This window comes from Mandrillus leucophaeus, unplaced genomic scaffold (assembly GCF_000951045.1).
Source record: "Mandrillus leucophaeus isolate KB7577 unplaced genomic scaffold, Mleu.le_1.0 Scaffold1835, whole genome shotgun sequence".
In the NCBI taxonomy this organism is placed as follows: domain Eukaryota; kingdom Metazoa; phylum Chordata; class Mammalia; order Primates; family Cercopithecidae; genus Mandrillus; species Mandrillus leucophaeus.
In genome coordinates, this window is record NW_012101849.1 from 128,134 (window position 1) to 148,352 (window position 20,219).

The window sequence follows — 20,219 nt, forward strand, 5'->3', positions numbered from 1 at the left end:
AATGTGAAGTGTTTTGAGTTCCTTGAAAGAACTGTACTAGGAAACAAAGAAGAATGGAAAAAAGCACTGAAAACTGTTTCCTGCCAATCACTTCCTATCAAAAAAATAACTAACATTTACTTCTCTCTCTACAATTTAAAGAGTACTGTTACATAAAATTTGTTCAGTTGACCACCAACCCTGAAAATATAATTTCTACTTAGAAATAACATGCATATACTGACTGGGTCAAGCCGGAGGAAGAAAATAAAGGCAAGCTCAGAGAAAAAGGGCCAGATGTAATACTGTGTAACAGTATTCCAGTGACATTTTTCACTTACTGAGAAAAAATATATAGTGCAAGTCTTTCAATTTCAACAGCCCTACTGCTTAGCATGGCTGTATAACGATAATAATAATGATAAAGAATATGAATAACTAGGTGGATCAGGTAGATAGAGGATTTACCATGAAACTAGGAGGTATTTTAGGATTTCTCTAAGTGTATAGAAGGGGAAACATTAACCCTGAAGCACGCGCGCGCGCACACACAAACACATACACACACAAAATTGTTTTTTAGGTGCTAAATCTAATTCGCCTACTTATACTTATTATAAGGCTAGATTACATAACAACCTCAACTGATGCTATTTTAAAGAACTAAAACATTTAGGTGGACAAATAACTTTTCTTTTTTAGTCAATCATAAATCTTTGTTTTAAGTCTGAGAAAATACCATCTATAAACTATGGTCAATGAATATGATTTTTTTCATTAGAGAACATGCAATTAGATGAGTCAATCAAAATATTCTAGAATATTATAATCTTAAATACATATATCTTCTGTGCAAGGACAATCATTAAGAATTTCCAGTTATTTGTTACAGGCTCTTACCCCTTCTTTTGGGTCTGTGTGGAGTCCTCCTCCTGCATGACCATGCCAACATGTCCTCTTTTCTATCAGTGGCCATACCTGGAGAGCCTAATTGAAGATGATACCAAGCAGTCCATTAGCTATTACAGAATTTCAGATGTTTCAAAACCTGGCTTAAACTGTCTAATCTAATGAATGTTTCCAAAACAAATTCACAGGTATAGTATTTAGTCTGGCATAGTAAAGCAAAACACCTCCACAATTAACTTATAGCTAAATTTATATAAAAAATATTAAGATAGAACAAACTCAGTGAAGTCACTTTCTCTAAATAGCTTTTGAAACTGACGTTTAAAGGATTTAACCTGTTTTACACTTCTACTTGACTTACACTGGCTTTCCCAGTGTCATTCACTACTATAGTGCTGATAATCTCTTATTTCATTATTGGTAAGCAAGTATAATATACAGTTAATTTATATCTCACTTGCTTTCCTTGTCTGTACATTTCTGTTTTATAATTAATACAGTTGATTTTAAACAACTGATTCTTTTTCTTGTTGTACTGGCTCATATATACATTTAGAAACAAGGTATTTTTTAATATCTCATAGTCTGTCTTATGCCTATATTGTAGTCATTTGCATACACTGTTTTGCCTTTCTTATTATGTGATAAATTTCTGAAGATCAGAGACAGTGTCTTTTATCTTTGTATCTCTCATGGAACATACCACAGTATCTTACACATGGGCAAGGTAAGTTTCAATACTTGTTGGATTAGATGATTTTTCAGTAGCTATAATAATCAATAATTAATGAACAAAGGCACAGTTCTTTACAAACACAAATGTGTACCAATATCATACATAGCATAACAATATCAGCTCTGGGCCAAGCTATGAAAATGGAATTACAAAAAGCAAAAAGTGCCTTCTTGTTCTCACCAGTTGAGACAGAAAAAGTAATTGCCATAAACAGGATATTGATTTTTGGATCAATAATCTCAAAGCACTTTGTAAAGGAAAACATCAAAAGGTAATTCTTAGTCTGACAATATCTCTCTGTGCCATTTTTTCCTCTAAAAGATTGAGCAACAAGTTTTATCAAGGGGTCTGGTGAATACCACACAAGATAGTGAGGTCTTCAACAAAACAAAAGACTAAAATAGAAGTCAACTTAGTGGTGTCATAGACGATAAGAAGACTAAGCACATTTTCCCCTCAACACTTTAATAATGTAAAATATAATTCATTTCTACAGCCTCTGCATAAATTAGAACAATGCCTTATACCTTAATGGCAAATAATTATTAATCATAAAGAAAAAATAAACAAAATACCCAGAATTTAGACTGTCTTCTAATTTTCTAGTCTTTTCTATCATAGAGATTTATGGGTCTCATTTCAAAGCACTGGGAATTTTTAAAGATGTCTTTCACTTATATTAGCAATGAAAAATAACCTCATTGACATGTAAACTCAGCACTACCTACCTCATGGGCTCTAATAAGCTTAGAATCCCTTGATATTACTACTATCTGAACATTGGTAACATCAAAAAGCATAAAGCATTTCACATATCAGATATAAACTAACAGGATAAATTTAAGTGTCAACAAGTTGCTATTACATTTATAAAAGCTTTCTGAAAATATTACTCTAGTTGGCACTGATTCACGAGATTCGGATAGAATTTTCCAGGGATAGAAAACATCAAGACTTCCTCTGTATTTCCAGAAGCAGAAACATAAATTCTTATTCATCTTGCCAGCATTTAGAAAAACACAAAAAGGGAGATGTAAAATATGTAGTATACATTGGGAAATGCTCCAAGGGCTTACAGGTTTTTCCTAGCTATATGTAGATGTGTTTGCTCAATCTTACCTTTGCAGCATCTAAGAACTGTCTTGAATTGCCTTTTCTCAATCTCTGCCATGTGATACTTTTTAATGACTCTGGGATCTGCTGACAAGGAAAAAAAAGTAGGGGGAAGTTTCAGAGTGGACACTTAATATTCAAAGATTATTTCCTTTGTTCACAAACATACATAAAATTAAAACCACAGCCAATATTGGAGAGATGATTATGCTTTTAATGTATGCCTAAAAAGACAAAAAACAGGCTGGGCCTGGTGGCTCATGCCTATAATCCCAGCACTTTGGTAGGCCGAGGCGGGCAGATGATGAGGTCTGGAGATCGAGACAATCCTGGCCAACATGGTGAAACCCTGTCTCTACTAAAAATATAAAAATTAGCTGGGCATGGTGGTGCGCACCTGTAGTCCCAGACACTCAGGAGGCTGAAGCAGGAGAATCGCTTGAACCCAGGAGTGGTGGAGGTTGCAGTGAGCCGAGATCGCACCACTGCACTCCAGCCTGGCAACAAGAGCGAGACTCTGTCTCAAAAAAAACAAAACAAAACAAAAAAAAAAACCCAAAAATAAAATTGTGGTCCAGGTATGGAAGTAAATTGTATTACTCATTATAAATGTCAAATTGTACTTTCTTTTCATCCCCTTTCTTTCTGGTTTCTGTCTGTTTCTTTTCTTTTTTCTTTTTTTTTTTTGGTCTTCGCTTCTTAAATCCCCTAAAGTCTTCAACCCAATTTTTCTTAAATGGCTTTTATGTTCTTTTCAAATACTCTTTTGTTCTAACTCTCTTTACTGCATTTCATTATGCTCCACATCTTGTTTCTGTGCCGTCTTTAGTCTTAATCTGAATGCTAAATTTATATACTAGTCACAAGATGAGTTTTGACAAATGATTCTACGTAACCAGATGATGGACTCTGTAAGCCAATAGGAAAAAGCTGCTAAGTCTCCCAACCAACTGAATGGCCCCCCTCTTGGCCAAGGGGACCCCAAAGAAACCTGGAAGTGTAGTTCAGGCCTTGATGCTGGTTGAGGGGGTGGAATTGGACATGCCTCAATATACCCTCTTCCCTTTGGAGTTCAGAAACAACTGGCCAGTATTAACATTAAAACAGTGATCTTAAGACTGACAAAGCAGAATCTGTGACAATGAGATGCCAAATTCCAACCCGACTGCTATAGTATCATATGACAGATTAACAGGCCCTGAAGAAAATCAAAATATTTTATCCCAAAATAAATTTCTTTGACATATTCTGAAATGGCCCTACAAATCTGTCTCTTGTGGGGGAAATTTGCATTCCATAGAGACTCTCCTTCCCTTACTAAGTCTTTTCTGGAAAGTCTGACACCTTTTAAGGTCTGATAAGAGACATTCACCATCTTTTATCTCTGAAGCTTGTGACCTGAAAGCTTCATCTACATGAGAAGAACCTTGGATTCCACAAGCCCCTGTTCAAACTCAAGCATTTCTTTATGCTGATTTCAACTCTTCAGGCAGGGCTTAACTCTTTCAACCTATGACCTGGAAGTCGCACCACCCCCCTGCCGCCTGCCCCCATTGTATAAACACAAGCTATAACCAAACCAACTTGGACATGTGTTCTCAGGACCTCCTGAGGCTGTGTCATATGCCATGGTCCTTAACCTTAGCAAAAAAAACCTGTAAATTGAGACCTGTCTCAGATAATCTTCAGTTTGCAACTCCAATCAAAGTTTCCTTGAGGCCATTTTTTCCTCGGTAACGTTTCAAAAGTGGAGCTGAAAGAAGGCAGAAGAATCTCTCCATGTGAAATACCACACAGACATCTGCAAAATGGACAGACACCTTTTTGAAATCTACCATCAATTTAGTGAGGAAAAAATTTGCTTCTCAGGTCAAGTCTCTCCCAAAGTATCAGAGGCATTTGAACCAGAGCAACTCCACCTTGAGTAGGGGCTTAGTAAAATAAGGCTGAGATGTGCTGGGCTACATTTCCAGGTGGTTAAGGCATTCTAAGTCACAGGATGAGCTACGAGGTCGGCACAAAATACAGGTCATAAAGACCTGGCTGATAAAACAGGTTGTAGTAAAGAAGCTGGCTAAAACTCACCCAAACCAAGATAGCGACAAGAGTAATCTTGTGTCGTCCTCACTAGTACACTCCCACCAGCACCATGACAGTTTACAAATACCATGGTGACATCAGGAAGTTACCCTATATGGTCTAAAAAAGGGAAGCAAGAATAATCCACCTTGATTATGTGCTTGCTTAGCACATAATCAAGAAATAATCATAAAAATCTGCTCTGCGTACAGAGTAACCATTCTTTTATTCCCTTACTTTCTTAATAAACTTGCTTCCCCTTTTCTCTAAGGACTTACCCTGAATTCTTTCTTGCATGAGATCTAAGAACCCTCTCTTGGGGTCTAGATCGGACCCCTTTCCAGTAACATCTTTCTGGCAACCACAGAAGAGACAATAATGAGGAAACCCCCAACCTAAAGGCTAACTTTGGGTAAGTGGTGAGGTCCAGCAGTATCTCTCTAGAGATCACTGAAGGGACTATACTAAAGAGACCCCTGACCCAAAGGAAAATCACCTGCGCACACCAATTGGTTGACTTTGGGTAGGTTGGGTGCATATACGCAAGTAAAGAATGGGATTGGTTAGATGCCCAACTTAGGGGTGTTAGAGCTTCTCCTAAGACAGACAGGGTTAAAGGTTCCTCTCAATAAAAGGCTGATCTTTTAGGGTTAGGGTCCTTCCTAAGATTTTAGGGTTAGGGTCCTTCCTAAGATTTAAAGTGTTAGAGGCCCCTCTTAGTAAAGTCCCTCTCAGCTGAGAACAGGTTTGGCACTATGGGATGTTAACCACAATTCTATTTGGATTAATCTGTTTTGCACTTTTTGCTGATGGCTATGGATGACAGGATTAGGTATGTATAGGACCATGGGATATGGGGACATTTTGAGAGCTGATGGGACTGCTGGAAAAAATCCCTTCGCTACCGGCAAGCGGCCACCTGAACTCTTCAGTGTCGCTGCAATGGGTAGGTCTTTCTCTGGCCTCCCTGAGCTCTTTGCCTTCCCCTCCCAATATAGGCAATACTTTTCTCCCTTTCCTTTCCTTTCTCTCTCTGTACGAACTGGTTGAATGAATAGTAAAAATCACTGTTTAGCTCCTCTGTAAAATTTTGATTAATTGGAAAAAGGATTTGTGAAGCTAGTCTTAAGCTGTAGTGAATCTGTTATACTTTGTGCTATGAATTTGTCTTTCTGTATCATTCTGTCATAAAGAGGAGTACCTTAAGATAGAACATGGGCTTAGGATCCCATAAACCTACTGTTCAAGACAGCCCAGAAAACTCATCAGTCACATCCTTGGGAGCTTGACCTTGTAACCACGTGGCAGTGCTTTCTTTTGGTCTCTGCCAACACAATGGCAGCCAGGGTGCAGGATTCAATTCCTGGCTTAAGGAATGACCACTTTGTGTTATCTGTGTGCCTTTCTTGAATTTTTCCTTTCTCTGAGCACCTGTGAAGTTACTTTTGCTAAAGTTCAAAAGCCAGAAATATCAGCCGGCTAAAGTCTGGTAATAAGAAATTTAAAAGGCCTTTTTTTAAAAAAAAGAGCACTATGGTTAAAAGTCAGCTTAATTAAAAGCAGATATTCAAGTTCTAACAGCCTGGGACTCCTTAGGAAAAAAGAGGAAGCGCCACAGATCCCATTTTGAAATAAACCTCTGTTTTCCTCATGAAACTTCAGGAATAAAAAGTAGATAGATTCCTCTCAAAATCTAAGGCTCTGTTCTATTTTGTATTCCATTATCTGACATTTTTTACTTTTGGGGGGGTAACAGAAACTAATTTGTATTATGAGAGAACTTTGGTGTGTAATAACTAAATAGGAAATATACTTTTGGGGACAGCTAATGGCAGTTATGGGGAAATACTCAGCTCTGCAGGTTTGGATCAGAGAAGCATGCTCTTAGCCACCTAGGAAGTATGGAGATGTCCCCACCCCACATTGAGAGATTAACACTCCCATGGGGATGAGCTGATTCCCTCTTTTTGGGATCCAGAATCTGGTATAAAAATGGGACCCTTAATTTCTGGAGATCTGTTTTGCCTTCCAGCTGTGCCTGCTTATTAGGCCCTAGAAACTTCAGGCTTTAAAGAGAAACTTAAAAACCGGCGAATGAAGAACCTTACAGCTACAGGACCTTCTGTCTCTCTGGATGTTTATATATGTTGTGTGTATGATGCTTATATCTAAAAGATCTTTGATTAATTGGCTTGATTATAACAAGAGTTTAGATCAAACATTTTATCAGAAAAGTAAAAATTGTAATGACTTTTAGTTCACATGACTTAAGTAATCTTTGGGAAATAGAAACAGTTTTACATCCAAGGTATGTAAAGAAAGTGAAATGAGTTTTTGGTAAAAGATTACAAGAAGGCATGGAAATATGGATTTTTCTGCCTAGATTAAAGGGTTAAAGGATTGTTTTAAGTTAGGATACAGCTGAAAGTCTGAGCAAGTTGTGGAAGGTTTGTGGAAAATTAATCCTGTAAAAACAATTACATGTGTGACATATTGGCTAAAGTTAAAGGGGGTATTATTCAGTTTTTCCGTAAATTGAACACTGGAATAAAAGCACAACAGGTTTTTCTTAGAGCACTTATCTACTGTTTAACAAAAATTTTTGTAAAGGGTTATAAAAGGTTTATGAGAATCTTACCTTATTGTCAAACGTTAAAATTGGGTAGATATGTCTATAAGGTTTTGTTAGGAATTGGGTTTGACATCAATAATGCACAAATGCAATGGTGAAATTTGGCTCATTTAGTATAAAAATCATACAGGAAGCATTGTCAAATATGAAATGGTATTTGACTTTCTTTGGGCTCTATTTATATAAATATGTTACTAGTAACTGTTCCAAAATTATGTAAAACTCCTATAATCTTGATATAACTTTGTGTATATTATTAAGTTATAATTATTATGTACAATTGTATGCCACAGAAGTAACCAAAACTTCCTTGAATAGTTGCTGTCCTAGGACTTTTTAATATACACAACAAGACAATTGTTGTCTTGTTCTGATCCTCTTCAAAAGGTGGTTTATAGTCAGCTATAGGACTTTGACAGGTGTTTCTAAATGCAGGTGTCTGATAACTTTGGAGATTATGAAATTAGAATAGAAAAAAAAAACTTTTAGGACTCTCATGCAGAGCTAAAATGTTGACGAATATCAAACAGAATAGGAGTTAATTGAATGTATTGAACTAATACAAGACTGAAGTAATCTTTTTTACTTTGCTTAAAATGTTGCTGATCCTTTGTTTTATTTTTCAGAGTCCAGAAAACTTTTAAGCTATTTACAGCTTGTAGCAATTGAGTAAAATATACTCCTGTAAACAAAATTTGGAGCCTATATGTTTCTCTCTACCCGATTTCTCTAAAATTTGGAAAATATTTGTGAGTATTCTTAATTTATGGAAATATAGTAATTTGTATAAGTGCAATAAGAAACTGTTTTCTTGGGTGGGCATGGTGGCTCATGCCTGTAATCCCAGCACTTTGGGAGGCCAAGACAGGCGGATCACTTGAGGTCAGGAGTTTGATACTAGCCTGGCTAATGATGAAACCCTGTCTCTACTAAAAATACAATAATTAGCCGGGTGTGGTGGCGGGTGCCTATAATCCCAGCTACTCGGGAGGCTGAGGCAGGAGAATCACTTGAACCTGGGAGGTGGAGGTTGCCGAGATCACGCCACTGCACTCCAGCCTGGGCAACAGAGCGAGACTCCGTCTCAAAAATGAATAAATAATAAATAAAAATAAATAAACTGTTTTCTTTTGCAACAGGACACAATTGGAGAAACTGGCTATTTTACCAAGGCTTTGACTGCAATGGCATGCTTTCCTTTAAGGAATCTAACTTGACTTATAGAGTCAATAAAAGCCCCTTGGGAAAACTGGCCTCATACCTTGTCTACATAGTTCCCGTGCAGGGTTCCTAAACTATGGTAAGCAAAGAATGTCACTTTCTAACAGGTCCAGGAGCCCCAAATTATCTTGGGACCTCAAGAGGAAAGGAATTTAATCAACTGATAGGGATTTGAGGGTACTAACCCATGACTGGGCTTGGCTTTAAAAAAAGTCTTATCTAAGATTCCTTATGAAGCAGAGTTCCATCAAAGCCAATTGAAAAAGCCTATGTAGGCTGGGCATGGTGACTCACACCTGTAATCCCAGCACTTTGGGAGGCTGAGGCAGGCGGATCACTTGAGGTCAGGAGTTTGAGACCACTCTGCCCAACATGGCGAAACCCCATCTCTCATAAAAATACAAAAATTAGCCAGGTAAGGTGGCATGCACCTGTAATCCCAGCTACTCTGGTGGGTGAGGCAGAAGAATCACTGGAACTCAGGAGGCAGAGGTTGCAATGAGCCAAGATCGTGCCACTGCACTCCAGCCTAGGTGACAGAGCAAGACTCTGTCTCAAAAAAAAAAAAAAAAAAAAAAAAAGCCTACGTAAAAAAAAAAATTATTCTTGGTGGACTTTATACAAATAATCAGGCCAAGCATAATAAAGTAAATCAGTCTTACCATGATTTATCTTTAGTAAAAATTGGAGACTGGAGAGAGAAAAAATTATGTTTCAAGAACTATGCTACACTTGTTGTTATATTCTAGTCTCAACAATCGTTTTAGAGTTTTTTCTGCAATTTAGACTGACTGCTTGTTCCTGTGAGCCAACCAGTGATCTCTGGCTGCTGCTCAGAAGAAACAAGAGGGATGGGTATTGTAAAAATCAAGATCAGTATTCTATTCTGGACACACTGGAATCAGCAACCCCATATCAGCTTGGTTCCAAGAGTTGCACAGTTCATTGAAAGCCTTCTAATTTAGTTTACTTGGGATAATTTTGCTTATTTTGCTTTACTGTTGTGGAATATATTGTTGTTGCACTCTTTGTGCAGGAATGCAGAATAAGTTTACTCAGTCTTAAACACTTATTAATCTTCCAGATATCACCTTTTGTCAGAACTCAAGAGTTATGAATGGCCCTCAACATACTGATGCTTTCTGACTGAGCTCCTCTCTACCCTGAATATAAGAGACCCTCACAGTTAGGCAGGAAGATCATCGCCCCTATTCAGCCTGAAGAAATTGCAGAAAATGGATCTTCATCCTTCTGCAACCCTTAGGATTAAGGGTTCTCTTATAAAAGGGAGGGGGGAAATGTCAGAGGCATTTGAACCAGAGCAACTCCATCTTGAGTAGGGGCTTGGTAAAATAAGGCAGAGACCTGGTGGGCTACACTCCCAGACAGTTAAGGTATTCTATGTCACAGGATGAGACAGGAGGTCAGCACAAGATATAGGTCATAAAGACATAGAAGATAAAACAGGTTGCAGTAAAGAAGCCAGCTAAAATCCACCAAAATCAACCTGGCAACAAAAGTAACCTCTGGTCACCCTCACTGCTACACACCCACCAGCGCCATGACAGTTTACAAATGCCGTGGCAACATCAGGAAGTTACTCCGTATGGTCTAAAAGGGAAGGTGAGAATAATCCATCCCTTGTTTAGCATATAATCAAGAAATAACCATTAAAATGGGCGAGCAGCAGCTCATACTGCTGCCCCGCCTATGGAATAGCCATTCTTTTATTCCTTTACTTTCTTAATAAACTTGCTTTCCCTATTCTCTAAGGACGGGTCCCATATTCTTTCTTGCGTGAGATCCAAGAACCCTCTCTTGGGGTCTGGATCAGGACCCCTTTCCAGTAACAAAAGGGCAAGTAATACTTAAGCTTCCCCTAAGCCATAAGTGGGTTGTACAGCTAGAATAATGTGTCAACATAAAAAAAAAAAAAAAAATCAATGTTGTATACTGCAAAATACCAAAAACCAAATCAACCCAAAACCAATCTCTATACACAAAAAAGTAACCAAATTATTGATAAAATCTGCTGGTTTTCCAAAGTGCAATAAACAGTAGCTGATTTCTGCTTATATGTTTTTGTTTTGTTTTGTTTTGTTTTTTTGAGACGGAGTCTCGCTAAACCCAAGCTTTCACACCATACCATGGATTCTCCAATCTCTTCACCACAGTAACCAAGCCATGCACTGTCAAAGATGCCCTTCCAGGACTTAACTCCACCACATTGTCCTCACTGCTTTTCTCCATATTCGGAAGTTCTAACAAGCTTTACTCCCCCATTTTCACGTTTTTCACCAGCCCCTAGTTCAAGTAACTGCACATCAAAGCAAGAATCTTGCCCATGTTTGCACATGCAAATGCAATTTAACCTTTGCCTTTCACAACTTGCCTAGTTATCTCAAATAAGTGACTATTTTCTTTCTTCTCTCTCAAAACCATGCCTATATATGGCTGCTAAGTAAAAGATAAATATTGGTAATACCCTTAAATTAACAGCAAAATCATATATTCTGAAGTCATATTGTGCAAAATAAAGACAACGTGCATCAAATCTAAGCCCTTAAAAGTACCCACGAAACCCCTTTAGAATTTCTAGCTATCTCTTTATCCATCTCTAATCAAATCATGTTTTCCCTTAAGCATGGGTATTCAAGGTAAATATCTGTTTAAATTTAACTTTATTTTTTCCCAAGGGTAAAGCAATGTCCTAGATCAATGTAAACAATTTTTAATGTTCATATTCAAACTGAACTTCTGGTACTAAAAAAGCATTGTTATATTAAATATTTCAGGTATATAAAAAGATCAGAAAACAATATAATAAGCACATATGTATCCACTACCCAGCCTAAGACGTAACGGTAAAAAGAGAGTCCTCTAAATATTCCTCTATAATGTCATCTCCTTCCTGTTCCCCAGAGATAAGCAGCACTGATGATTTAAAACATCCTTCACTGCAAAAGTAAAAATCCCCATCACATAATGGGATCACACCCTTTGGGGCCTAGTCCTGAAATCTTATTGTTATTTATAATATCCTTCTTATGGAAAAATGCTCTGCATTCTAAACAATAGACTTACAACCATTTCTGAAACATGATTTATTTTGTAAATTAGAGACTCTACTTTTAAAACCTCCAGGGAAGGTTTTACAGCAAAATATCTTCCATTTATACACTGAGGAAGGCAACAGAAAAAAACAAAATTAATTCTGTGAAACTTGATTTGAAAATTAGAGGGTTGGATTAGATACCCTCTAAGGTCCATTCCAACTCTGAAATTCCACAATTTTTGTGGAATGAAATGAAAAGGGTGCTGTTATTAATTGAATTTTTAAAAACTTAGCTAAGTAGATAATTTATTTCTTCAACAAATCTAGCATCTGAATTTATTTACAACACCATCCATCCAAAGACATACACAACAATAAACCATATATTACCGAAGATAATAGACATAACTAATGTGCAGAGATACCAAAAAAAAATCCAGTGTACCGAAAATGACAATCTGCCAGTCCACTTTACGTGGCAGGTAAGTTAAAATGTTTACACTGTAGAATCATGTTTATCTCACTTAAAAATTAAAAAAAAAGAAATTCTGGAAGAATCTAAAAGTTAAGGAATCTATGACCTCCAAGCATAAAGGACCCACTAATTGTTAAACATATTAATCCTCAATAGACAGTTGCATGGACATAATGCTTTGACTGTGTAAACATTCAATAAATAATTATAAAATATCAACATTAAAACCATCAGTCTAGCAGACAGAACTGCTTCCATGTAAATGAGGCCAAGACTCAAGTGAAGAGGCTAATAAAATTGAAATCTATTCACATTACAATTGGATTCTTCCTTTATGGTAAAAATTCAAACTTTATCAAAAAAGAATACTATTAATAAATATATTTAGTAATTTCTAATGATTGTATTCTTTTTAAAATAAAAGTTAATTTTAATAATTCAAGTTACACTCAGTGTTTATGATACTGGAAGAATTACCTAAAAATAAAAAGACTAAAAGCAATGTATAACTTGTCAACGCAACAGGGATTTTGGAGTCAGTTAAATACTCTGGATTCCTGAAGCTTCAGAAATTAAACAGTTTACAACTACATATCCATGACACATGTAATGCTTAACAGTATCAAACAGTCATGTGTGAATATTGTTATCATCTGATCATTAATCATCTGTGATTGATATTTAAAATATTTCAAATTAAGTTCCCAATACATTTTTAAAGAGAAACTGCTGTGACTTAAAACTACATTTAACCTACTTTGAAAGTGTAAGTATGACTTAAAACTTGGTTTTCTTCCAAACTGACTAGAAACTGGGGGGTAGGGGAAGGAGGACAGGAGAAGGGAGAGGGAAAGGGAGGAGCAAAGGGAAAGGAAATGGTAGACTGTCTCCAAGATTCTGTAATTACAGCTCTCAGCTGAAAGTTGAGTTATAAAGGATTTTCTTTACTGTGTTAGGTATTCAGTAAACGCTTATTGAATGAATGAACAAATGGCAGCATAGCTTAAGGATTCTGGACAGCTTATTTCACCTGAGTCTTCATTCAACAGGCCATAAAATCATCAGGCTGATCTCTGTCATTAAAAATTAGATTACAACAGAGGTTGTTAAACTTTTTGGTAAAGGGCCAGATGGTAAAATTTTTTTATCTTTTAGAAGAATACTTATTAACAAAGGTAAAGCTAGCTTTAAGATTACATAAAAGTGTAACATATAAAAATAGCAATTATCTCATATACTCTATCCCCAGTACCCTGCATTATTCCTGCTAATAGTACTTACCATGACATACTTTCTATTTACAGTCATGTGCCATATAATGACGTTTCTGTCAACAATGGACCACATACATATATGACAGTGGTCCCATAAGATTATAATATCATACTTTTACTGTATGTTTTCTATGTTTAGATACACAAATATTTAGTATTGTGTTATAACTGCCTACAGTATTCAATACAGTCAAATTCTGTACAGGTTTGTAACCTAGGAGCAATAGGCTTTACTATGCATACTATTGGTGAGTAGTAGGCTACACCATCTAAGTCTGTGTAAGTATACTCTATGATGTTCGCACAGTAACAAAATCGCCTAAATGATGCATTTCCTGAAATGTATCCCTGTTGCTAAGTGATGACTGTATTTTTTATTGTACATATTAATGTGTACAACATGTTTTCATATATGTACACATAGTAAAATGATGACTGCAATCAAGCGAATTAATATATCTATTTCCTCACAGTTACCTTTTTTATGTATTGTCAGAGCACCTGAAATCTACTATCTTAGCAAATTTCCAGGATACAATACAGTATTAACTATAGTCATCAGGCTGTACATTAGCTCTCTAGATTCATTCATTCCATATAACTGCAACTTTGTAACTTTTGGCCAGCATCTCCCCATTTCCCCCAACTCCCTACCCGCTGATTTCTACTGTTCTACTCTCTGTTTCTATGTATTAAAGTTTCCTAGATTCCACAAGAGTGAGATAATGTGTATTTGTCCTTCTATGTCTGGCTCATTTCACTCAGCATTATATCTTCCAGGTTCAATCATGTTGTCACAAATGGCAGGAATTCCTTCTTTCTTAAGGCCAAATAATATTCCATTGTACATATACATGTATTTCTTTATCCATTCATCCATCCACAGACACTTCAGTTGTTTCCACATCTTGGCTGTTGTGAGTAATGCTGCAATGAACATGGGCATGCAGATATCTCTTTGATATGCCCATTTCATTTCCCTTGTGCCTATAAACAGAAGAGGAACTGCTAGATCATGTAATATTTCTATTTTTAATATTTTGAAGAATCTTTACACTTTTCCAAAATGGTTTTCTCAATGTGGAGTCCCACCAACAGTGTACAAGGGTTTCCTTTTCACCACATCCTCACCAACACTTGCTATCGCTCATCTTTTTGGCAATAGCCATCCTAACAGGTATGAAGTGATATTTCATTGTGATTTTGATTTGCATTTTCCTGGTCATTAGTGATGCTGACCACCTTTTCATACCTACTGACAAATTATATGTCTTCTTTGAAAAGTGCCTATTCCTTTGCCCATTTTAAAATTGGGGTGTGCATGTGTGTGTGTGTGTATGTGTATGTAAGTTGTGTGAGTTCCTTCTGTATTTTGGATATTAACCCCTTATCAGACATGTGATTTGCCAATATTTTCTCCCACTCCATGGGTTACTTTATAGTTTTGTTGACTGTTTCCTTTGCTGTACAGAAGCTTTTTAGTTTGACTTAGACCTACTTGTTTATTTTTGCTTCCATTGACCGAGCTTTTGGTGTCATATCCAAAAAAATCATTGCCAAGGGTAATGTCAAGGAGCTTTTCCCTATGTTTTCTTCTAGGAGTTTTAAGATTTCAAGGCTTATGTGTAAGTCTTTTATCCATTTTGAGGGGTTTTTTTGTATGAATAAGATAATGGTCCAATTTCATTCTTTTGCATGTGGACATCCTGTTTTCACAACATGATTTATTGAAAAGACTATCTTTTCCACATTTTGTACTCTTGGCACCCTTGTAGAAGATTAGTTGAATATATATGCATGGGTTTATTTCTGGGCTCCATATTCTGTTCCATTGGTCTATGTGTCGGTTTTTATGCCAGTACCATACTGTTTTGATTAACAGAGCTTTGTAATTTGAAATAGGAACTGTGATGCCTCCAACTTTGTTCCTCTCTCTCAAGATTGCTTTGGCTACTTGGGGTCGATTGTCCCATGTTAATGTTATGATTTTTTTCTATTGCTGTGAAAAATGCCATTGAAATTTTTATAGGGATTGTGTTGGGTAGTGTTGAAATTTTTATAATATTAAAATATCTTTCTATAAAGTATCCAAAGATATTAAAATGTCTTTCCATTTATTTGTGTCTTCTTCAATTTCCTTCATCAGTGTTTCATAGTTTTGAGTATACAGATCTTTCACCTCCTTGGTTAAATTTATTCCAAAGTATTTTATTCTTTTTGATGCTATGGTAAATGGGATTGTTTTCTTGAGTTCCCCTTTCCAGACAGTAAATATTTTAGAGTTTGCAGGCATATAGTTTCTGTCACAACAATTCAACTCTGTCATTGTAGCATGAAAGTAGCCATACATATGTAAGTGAACAAGTATGGCTGTGCTCCAATAAAACTTTATTTATGAACAATGAAATTTGAATTTCATGCAATTGTCATCTATCACAAAATATTCTTCTTGTTTTTCCAAACATTAAAAAAATGTTTCAAGTATTCTTAGCACAGGAGCCTTGCAAAAATAGGTGACATGCTGGATTTGGCCCAAGAGCCACTGATTGCTGACCCCTGCTCTAAATAATTTCTGAAATCTCTCAACCTCCAAGAATTTTGAGAATGACACAGCAAGACAAAAGAAAGTACATCGACCAAAAAATCTCCACCAGCACCACCACAAAAAAGCAACACACAAACAAAAAATATGCATGGGATTCCCCTCTTCCTCAAATAGTTTTTCCTTTATCTACCAAATTTTCACATCTCTGGGTACATAACACCAACAGCAAGGCCTATTTAAAAGACAGAAGAAAAGGTCTTGATAAAAGATTTTTGTGTTTGTTTAAGTAACTTCTATGAAGTTTCATTGTTCCCATTCACATAGGTTCACTTATCATAACATATTTGTCATCATGAAAACTTGCACACTGCTTCCTAAGTTTTAGCTAAGTGATGTGAGATTCCAAGCTGCTTGCTAATAAAAGTAACAAAGAATTGCAAAGCATTTGCCAAAATCAGGGCAATTAAAACCAATGGCTGAATATTAAAAGTTAAGAAAAAACTCCAGAACCAACACCTTTTAAATCATGAAATTTGGGGACGAATGTACAAAGAGAAATTTCTTTATCATATTAAGAGTGAATATACCAAGGACACATTTTAGACACATTTAATAGTGAATAATTTCATTGAGCTGGCTTATTAGAACGCAAGATCTTTAGAAAATTGGTACAAATCTCGAAGTACTTCTAAGATTCCTAACCCTATTGTGTTTGTGGACACAATGGAGAAATTATCACACATTCCACACAACAGCTGGAATGTTGAGACAATGCAATAAAAGAAGTTAAGAAAATAGAATTGGAATATTTTCTGCTTCTTTACAGTTTCAACTTTCAGTAATTTAATACCGAAATTGCTTGCTCTTATATTTACTAATGTGGACTTGGAAGAGAACCCTCAAGCACATTTCTTAACTTTCGATTCCACAGCTGGACAATTTCATTGTTTTTCTATAATGCCCCTTTATGTTTGTTACTTTTTATGCATGTGTCACATTGCCACTGGTGATTAAATTACCTGGAAAATTATTTGAAACTCATAAAAGACAGCATTTTCATTTACTTGGATCATTCTGTATGGCTCACTATGCAGGTCATATCCCAAACCCCTTGGTTTTCTTTATAAGCATTTCAGCAAAGTCTGATACAGGTTGTCCATTACTAGGATATATCAGACCTAATCTGCTTATAACAGAAAGTGTAGGCTAAGAGAACATTCATACAAACACAAACCCAACTCTAGGGCTGACAAATGATACCTAATGAGTTCCTGCTTAACACTAGATAGAAAAGGTACTTTGAAAAAGGTATTTGGCTTTGTAAATTTTAAATTCCTTTTGGCTTATCTATATCTAGTCTCTTTCTAGCATGCTGAAAGCTAATTTCTACTTCAGAGGTAGGAAAACACAGGCATTTGGGACAATTTCTGAGAGCAATCTACTGCTCCCCTCAGCATGGATGTCTTCTGTATATCTCCTTGCTACTCCGTTTTTGTGTCTCCCCTTTCAGGTGTTCACTGATTTTTTTTTTTTTGTTCTGCCTATTTTTGAATTCTTAGTTTAATACTGCTACGGGCACTCAAGCCTCAGGTTTCTAATTCCTATTCCACTATCTCCCCATGGTCTTACTAAACAGAGGCATGATACAGAATCCAACTGTGTATTTCTGATAATGCTGCTGTTGCTCAAACCAATTGAATTAGCTCCTCAAATGAAAAACAGGGACTTTTTTTCAAAAAATATGGTAAACCCACTCTACCCTACCCCCCCCTAAAAAAATACACATACAAAAAATGCCTTACTTCTGCTCCCTCTCATTTTTCTTCAGGTCTATATGAGCCCTGAAAACCTGTCAGAGATTTTTTTCTGAAAGTATCCCCTTTTCTTTTCAACTACACTTAAAAAATTCCATGAGGTGACTAAAATTCATACAGTAACTACACTACTTGTTTTCACAAAATGCCAGAAAGAAAACTGACAGCTCTGCTAGAAGCATTATAAGAGCTAACTTTTTTTTTTTTTTAAGCTGGCTGGCTTGAAAAGAAGCACCTAGATCCTTCAAGTCACTCCAGAACGTTTCAAAAGCAAATAAACTTTAAATTATCACCCCAACCTTTTCAAACTACAATCACTGCTACCATACAAAAAGGATTATCTTACATGTTGCACACAACAAAATTTTAAATACAAGATCCTTATGCTATAGTTTACACTCTAAAACTGACAGATGCAAGCATAAATGTCACAGTAAGACAAATGCTATCATAAGATAATATTTTGACTGCTTGAAATAAGTAAGTTCTTTGAAACCAATGAGAACAAGGACACAACATACCAGAATTCCTGGGACAAAGCTAAAGCAGTGTTTAGAGTGAAATTTATAGCACTAAATGCCCACATGAGAAAGCTGGAAAGATCTAAAATCAACACCCTAACATCATGATTAAAGAACTAAAGAAGCAAGAGCAAACAAATTCAAAAGCTAGCAGAAGACAATAAATAATTAAGATCAGAGCAGAACTGAAGGAGATAGAGACAGGAAAAATGCTTCAAAAAAAAAAAAATCAATGAATCCAGGAGCAGGATTTTTAAAAGATTAACAAAATAGATGATTAGCCACACTAATAAAGAAGAAAAGAGAGAAGAATCAAATGGACACAATAAAAAATGATAAAGGGGATATCACCAGTGATCCCACAGAAATACAAACTACCATCAGAGAATACTATAAACAACTCCACACAAATAAACTAGAAAATCTGGAAGAAATGGATAAAATCCTGGATACATGCACCCTCCCAAGACTAAACCAGGAAGAAGTTGAATCCCTGAATAGACCAATAACAAATTCTGAAATTGAGGCAGGAATTAATAACCTAGCAACCAAAAAAAGTCCAGGACCAGACAGATTCACAGCTGAATTCTACTCAAGGTACAAAGAGGAACTGGTACTACTGCTTCTAAAACTATTCCAAACAATGGGAAAAAAGGAACTCCTCTCTAACTCATCTTATGTGGTTGGCAATATCCTCATAACAAAACCTGGCAGAGACACAACAAAAAAAGAAAATTTCAGGCCAATATCCCTGATGAACATGGATGTGAAATCCTCCATAAAATACTGGCAAACTGAATCCAGCAGCACATTAAAAAACTTATCAACCACAATCAAGTTGGCTTCATCCGTGGGATGCAAGGCTAGTTCAACATAGGCAAATCAATAAATGTTATCCATCACATAAACAGAACCAATGAAAAAATGATTATCTCATTTTTAACCACATGATTATCTCAATAGACGCAGAAAAGGCCTTTGATAAAACTCAACACCTCTTCATGCCAAAACTCTCAATAAACTAGGTACTGATGGAACGTATCTCAAAATAATAAGAGGTATTTATGACAAACCCACAGTCAATATCATACTAAATGGGTAAAAACTGGAAGCATTCCCTTTGAAAACTGGTGCAAGACAGGGATGCCCTCTCTCACCACTCTTATTCAACATAGTATTGGAAGTTCTGGCCAGGGCAATCAGGCAAGAGAAAGAAATAAAGGGTATTCAAATAGGAAGAGAGGTAGTCAAATTGTCTATGTTTGCAAATGAAATGCCTGTATACTTAGAAAACTCCATGGTCTCAGCCTAAAAACTCCTTAAGCTGATAAGCAACTTCAGCAAAGTCACAGGATACAAAATGGAAGTACAAAAATCACAACCATTCCTGTGCAACCATTCAATGTGCAAAAATCACAAGCATTCTTATACACCAATAACAGACAGAGAGCCAAACTATGAGTGAACTCCCATTCACTATTGCTACAAAAAGAATAAAACACTTAGGAATACAACTTACAAGGGATGTGAAGGACCTCTTCAAGAAAACACTACAAATCACTGCTCAAGGAAATAAGAGAGGACACAAACAAATGGAGAAACATTCCATGCTCATGGATAGGAAGAATCAATATCATGAAAATGGCCACACTGCCCAAAGTAATTGATAGATTCAATGCTATTCCCATCAAGCTACCACAGACTTTCTTCACAGAATTCAAAAAAACTACTTTAAATTTCATATGGAACTAAAAAAGAGCCCATATAGCCAAAAGAATCCTAAGCAAAAAGAACAAAGCTGGAGGCATCACGCTACCTGACTTCAAACTATACTACAAGGCTACAGTAACCAAAACAGCATGGTAC

The 20,219-nt window shown here is 36.2% G+C and overlaps 1 protein-coding gene across 5 annotated transcripts in view; it reads right to left on the bottom strand.

Annotated features, from left to right (window-relative positions):
- ABCB7 (ATP-binding cassette, sub-family B (MDR/TAP), member 7) overlaps nt 1-20,219 on the bottom strand; it is a 112,742-nt gene that overhangs the window by 59,486 nt on the left and 33,037 nt on the right. For 2 of the 5 annotated variants that reach the window (XM_011977759.1, XM_011977760.1), the window contains 2 exons: nt 2,744-2,824; nt 880-966 (listed from right to left, as the gene is read on the bottom strand). In XM_011977759.1, the coding sequence (XP_011833149.1) occupies nt 880-966; nt 2,744-2,824 (168 nt within the window). The remainder of the gene's footprint in view (nt 1-879; nt 967-2,743; nt 2,825-20,219) is intronic. The other 3 variants (XM_011977761.1, XM_011977757.1, XM_011977758.1) reach the window with 2 other exon arrangements.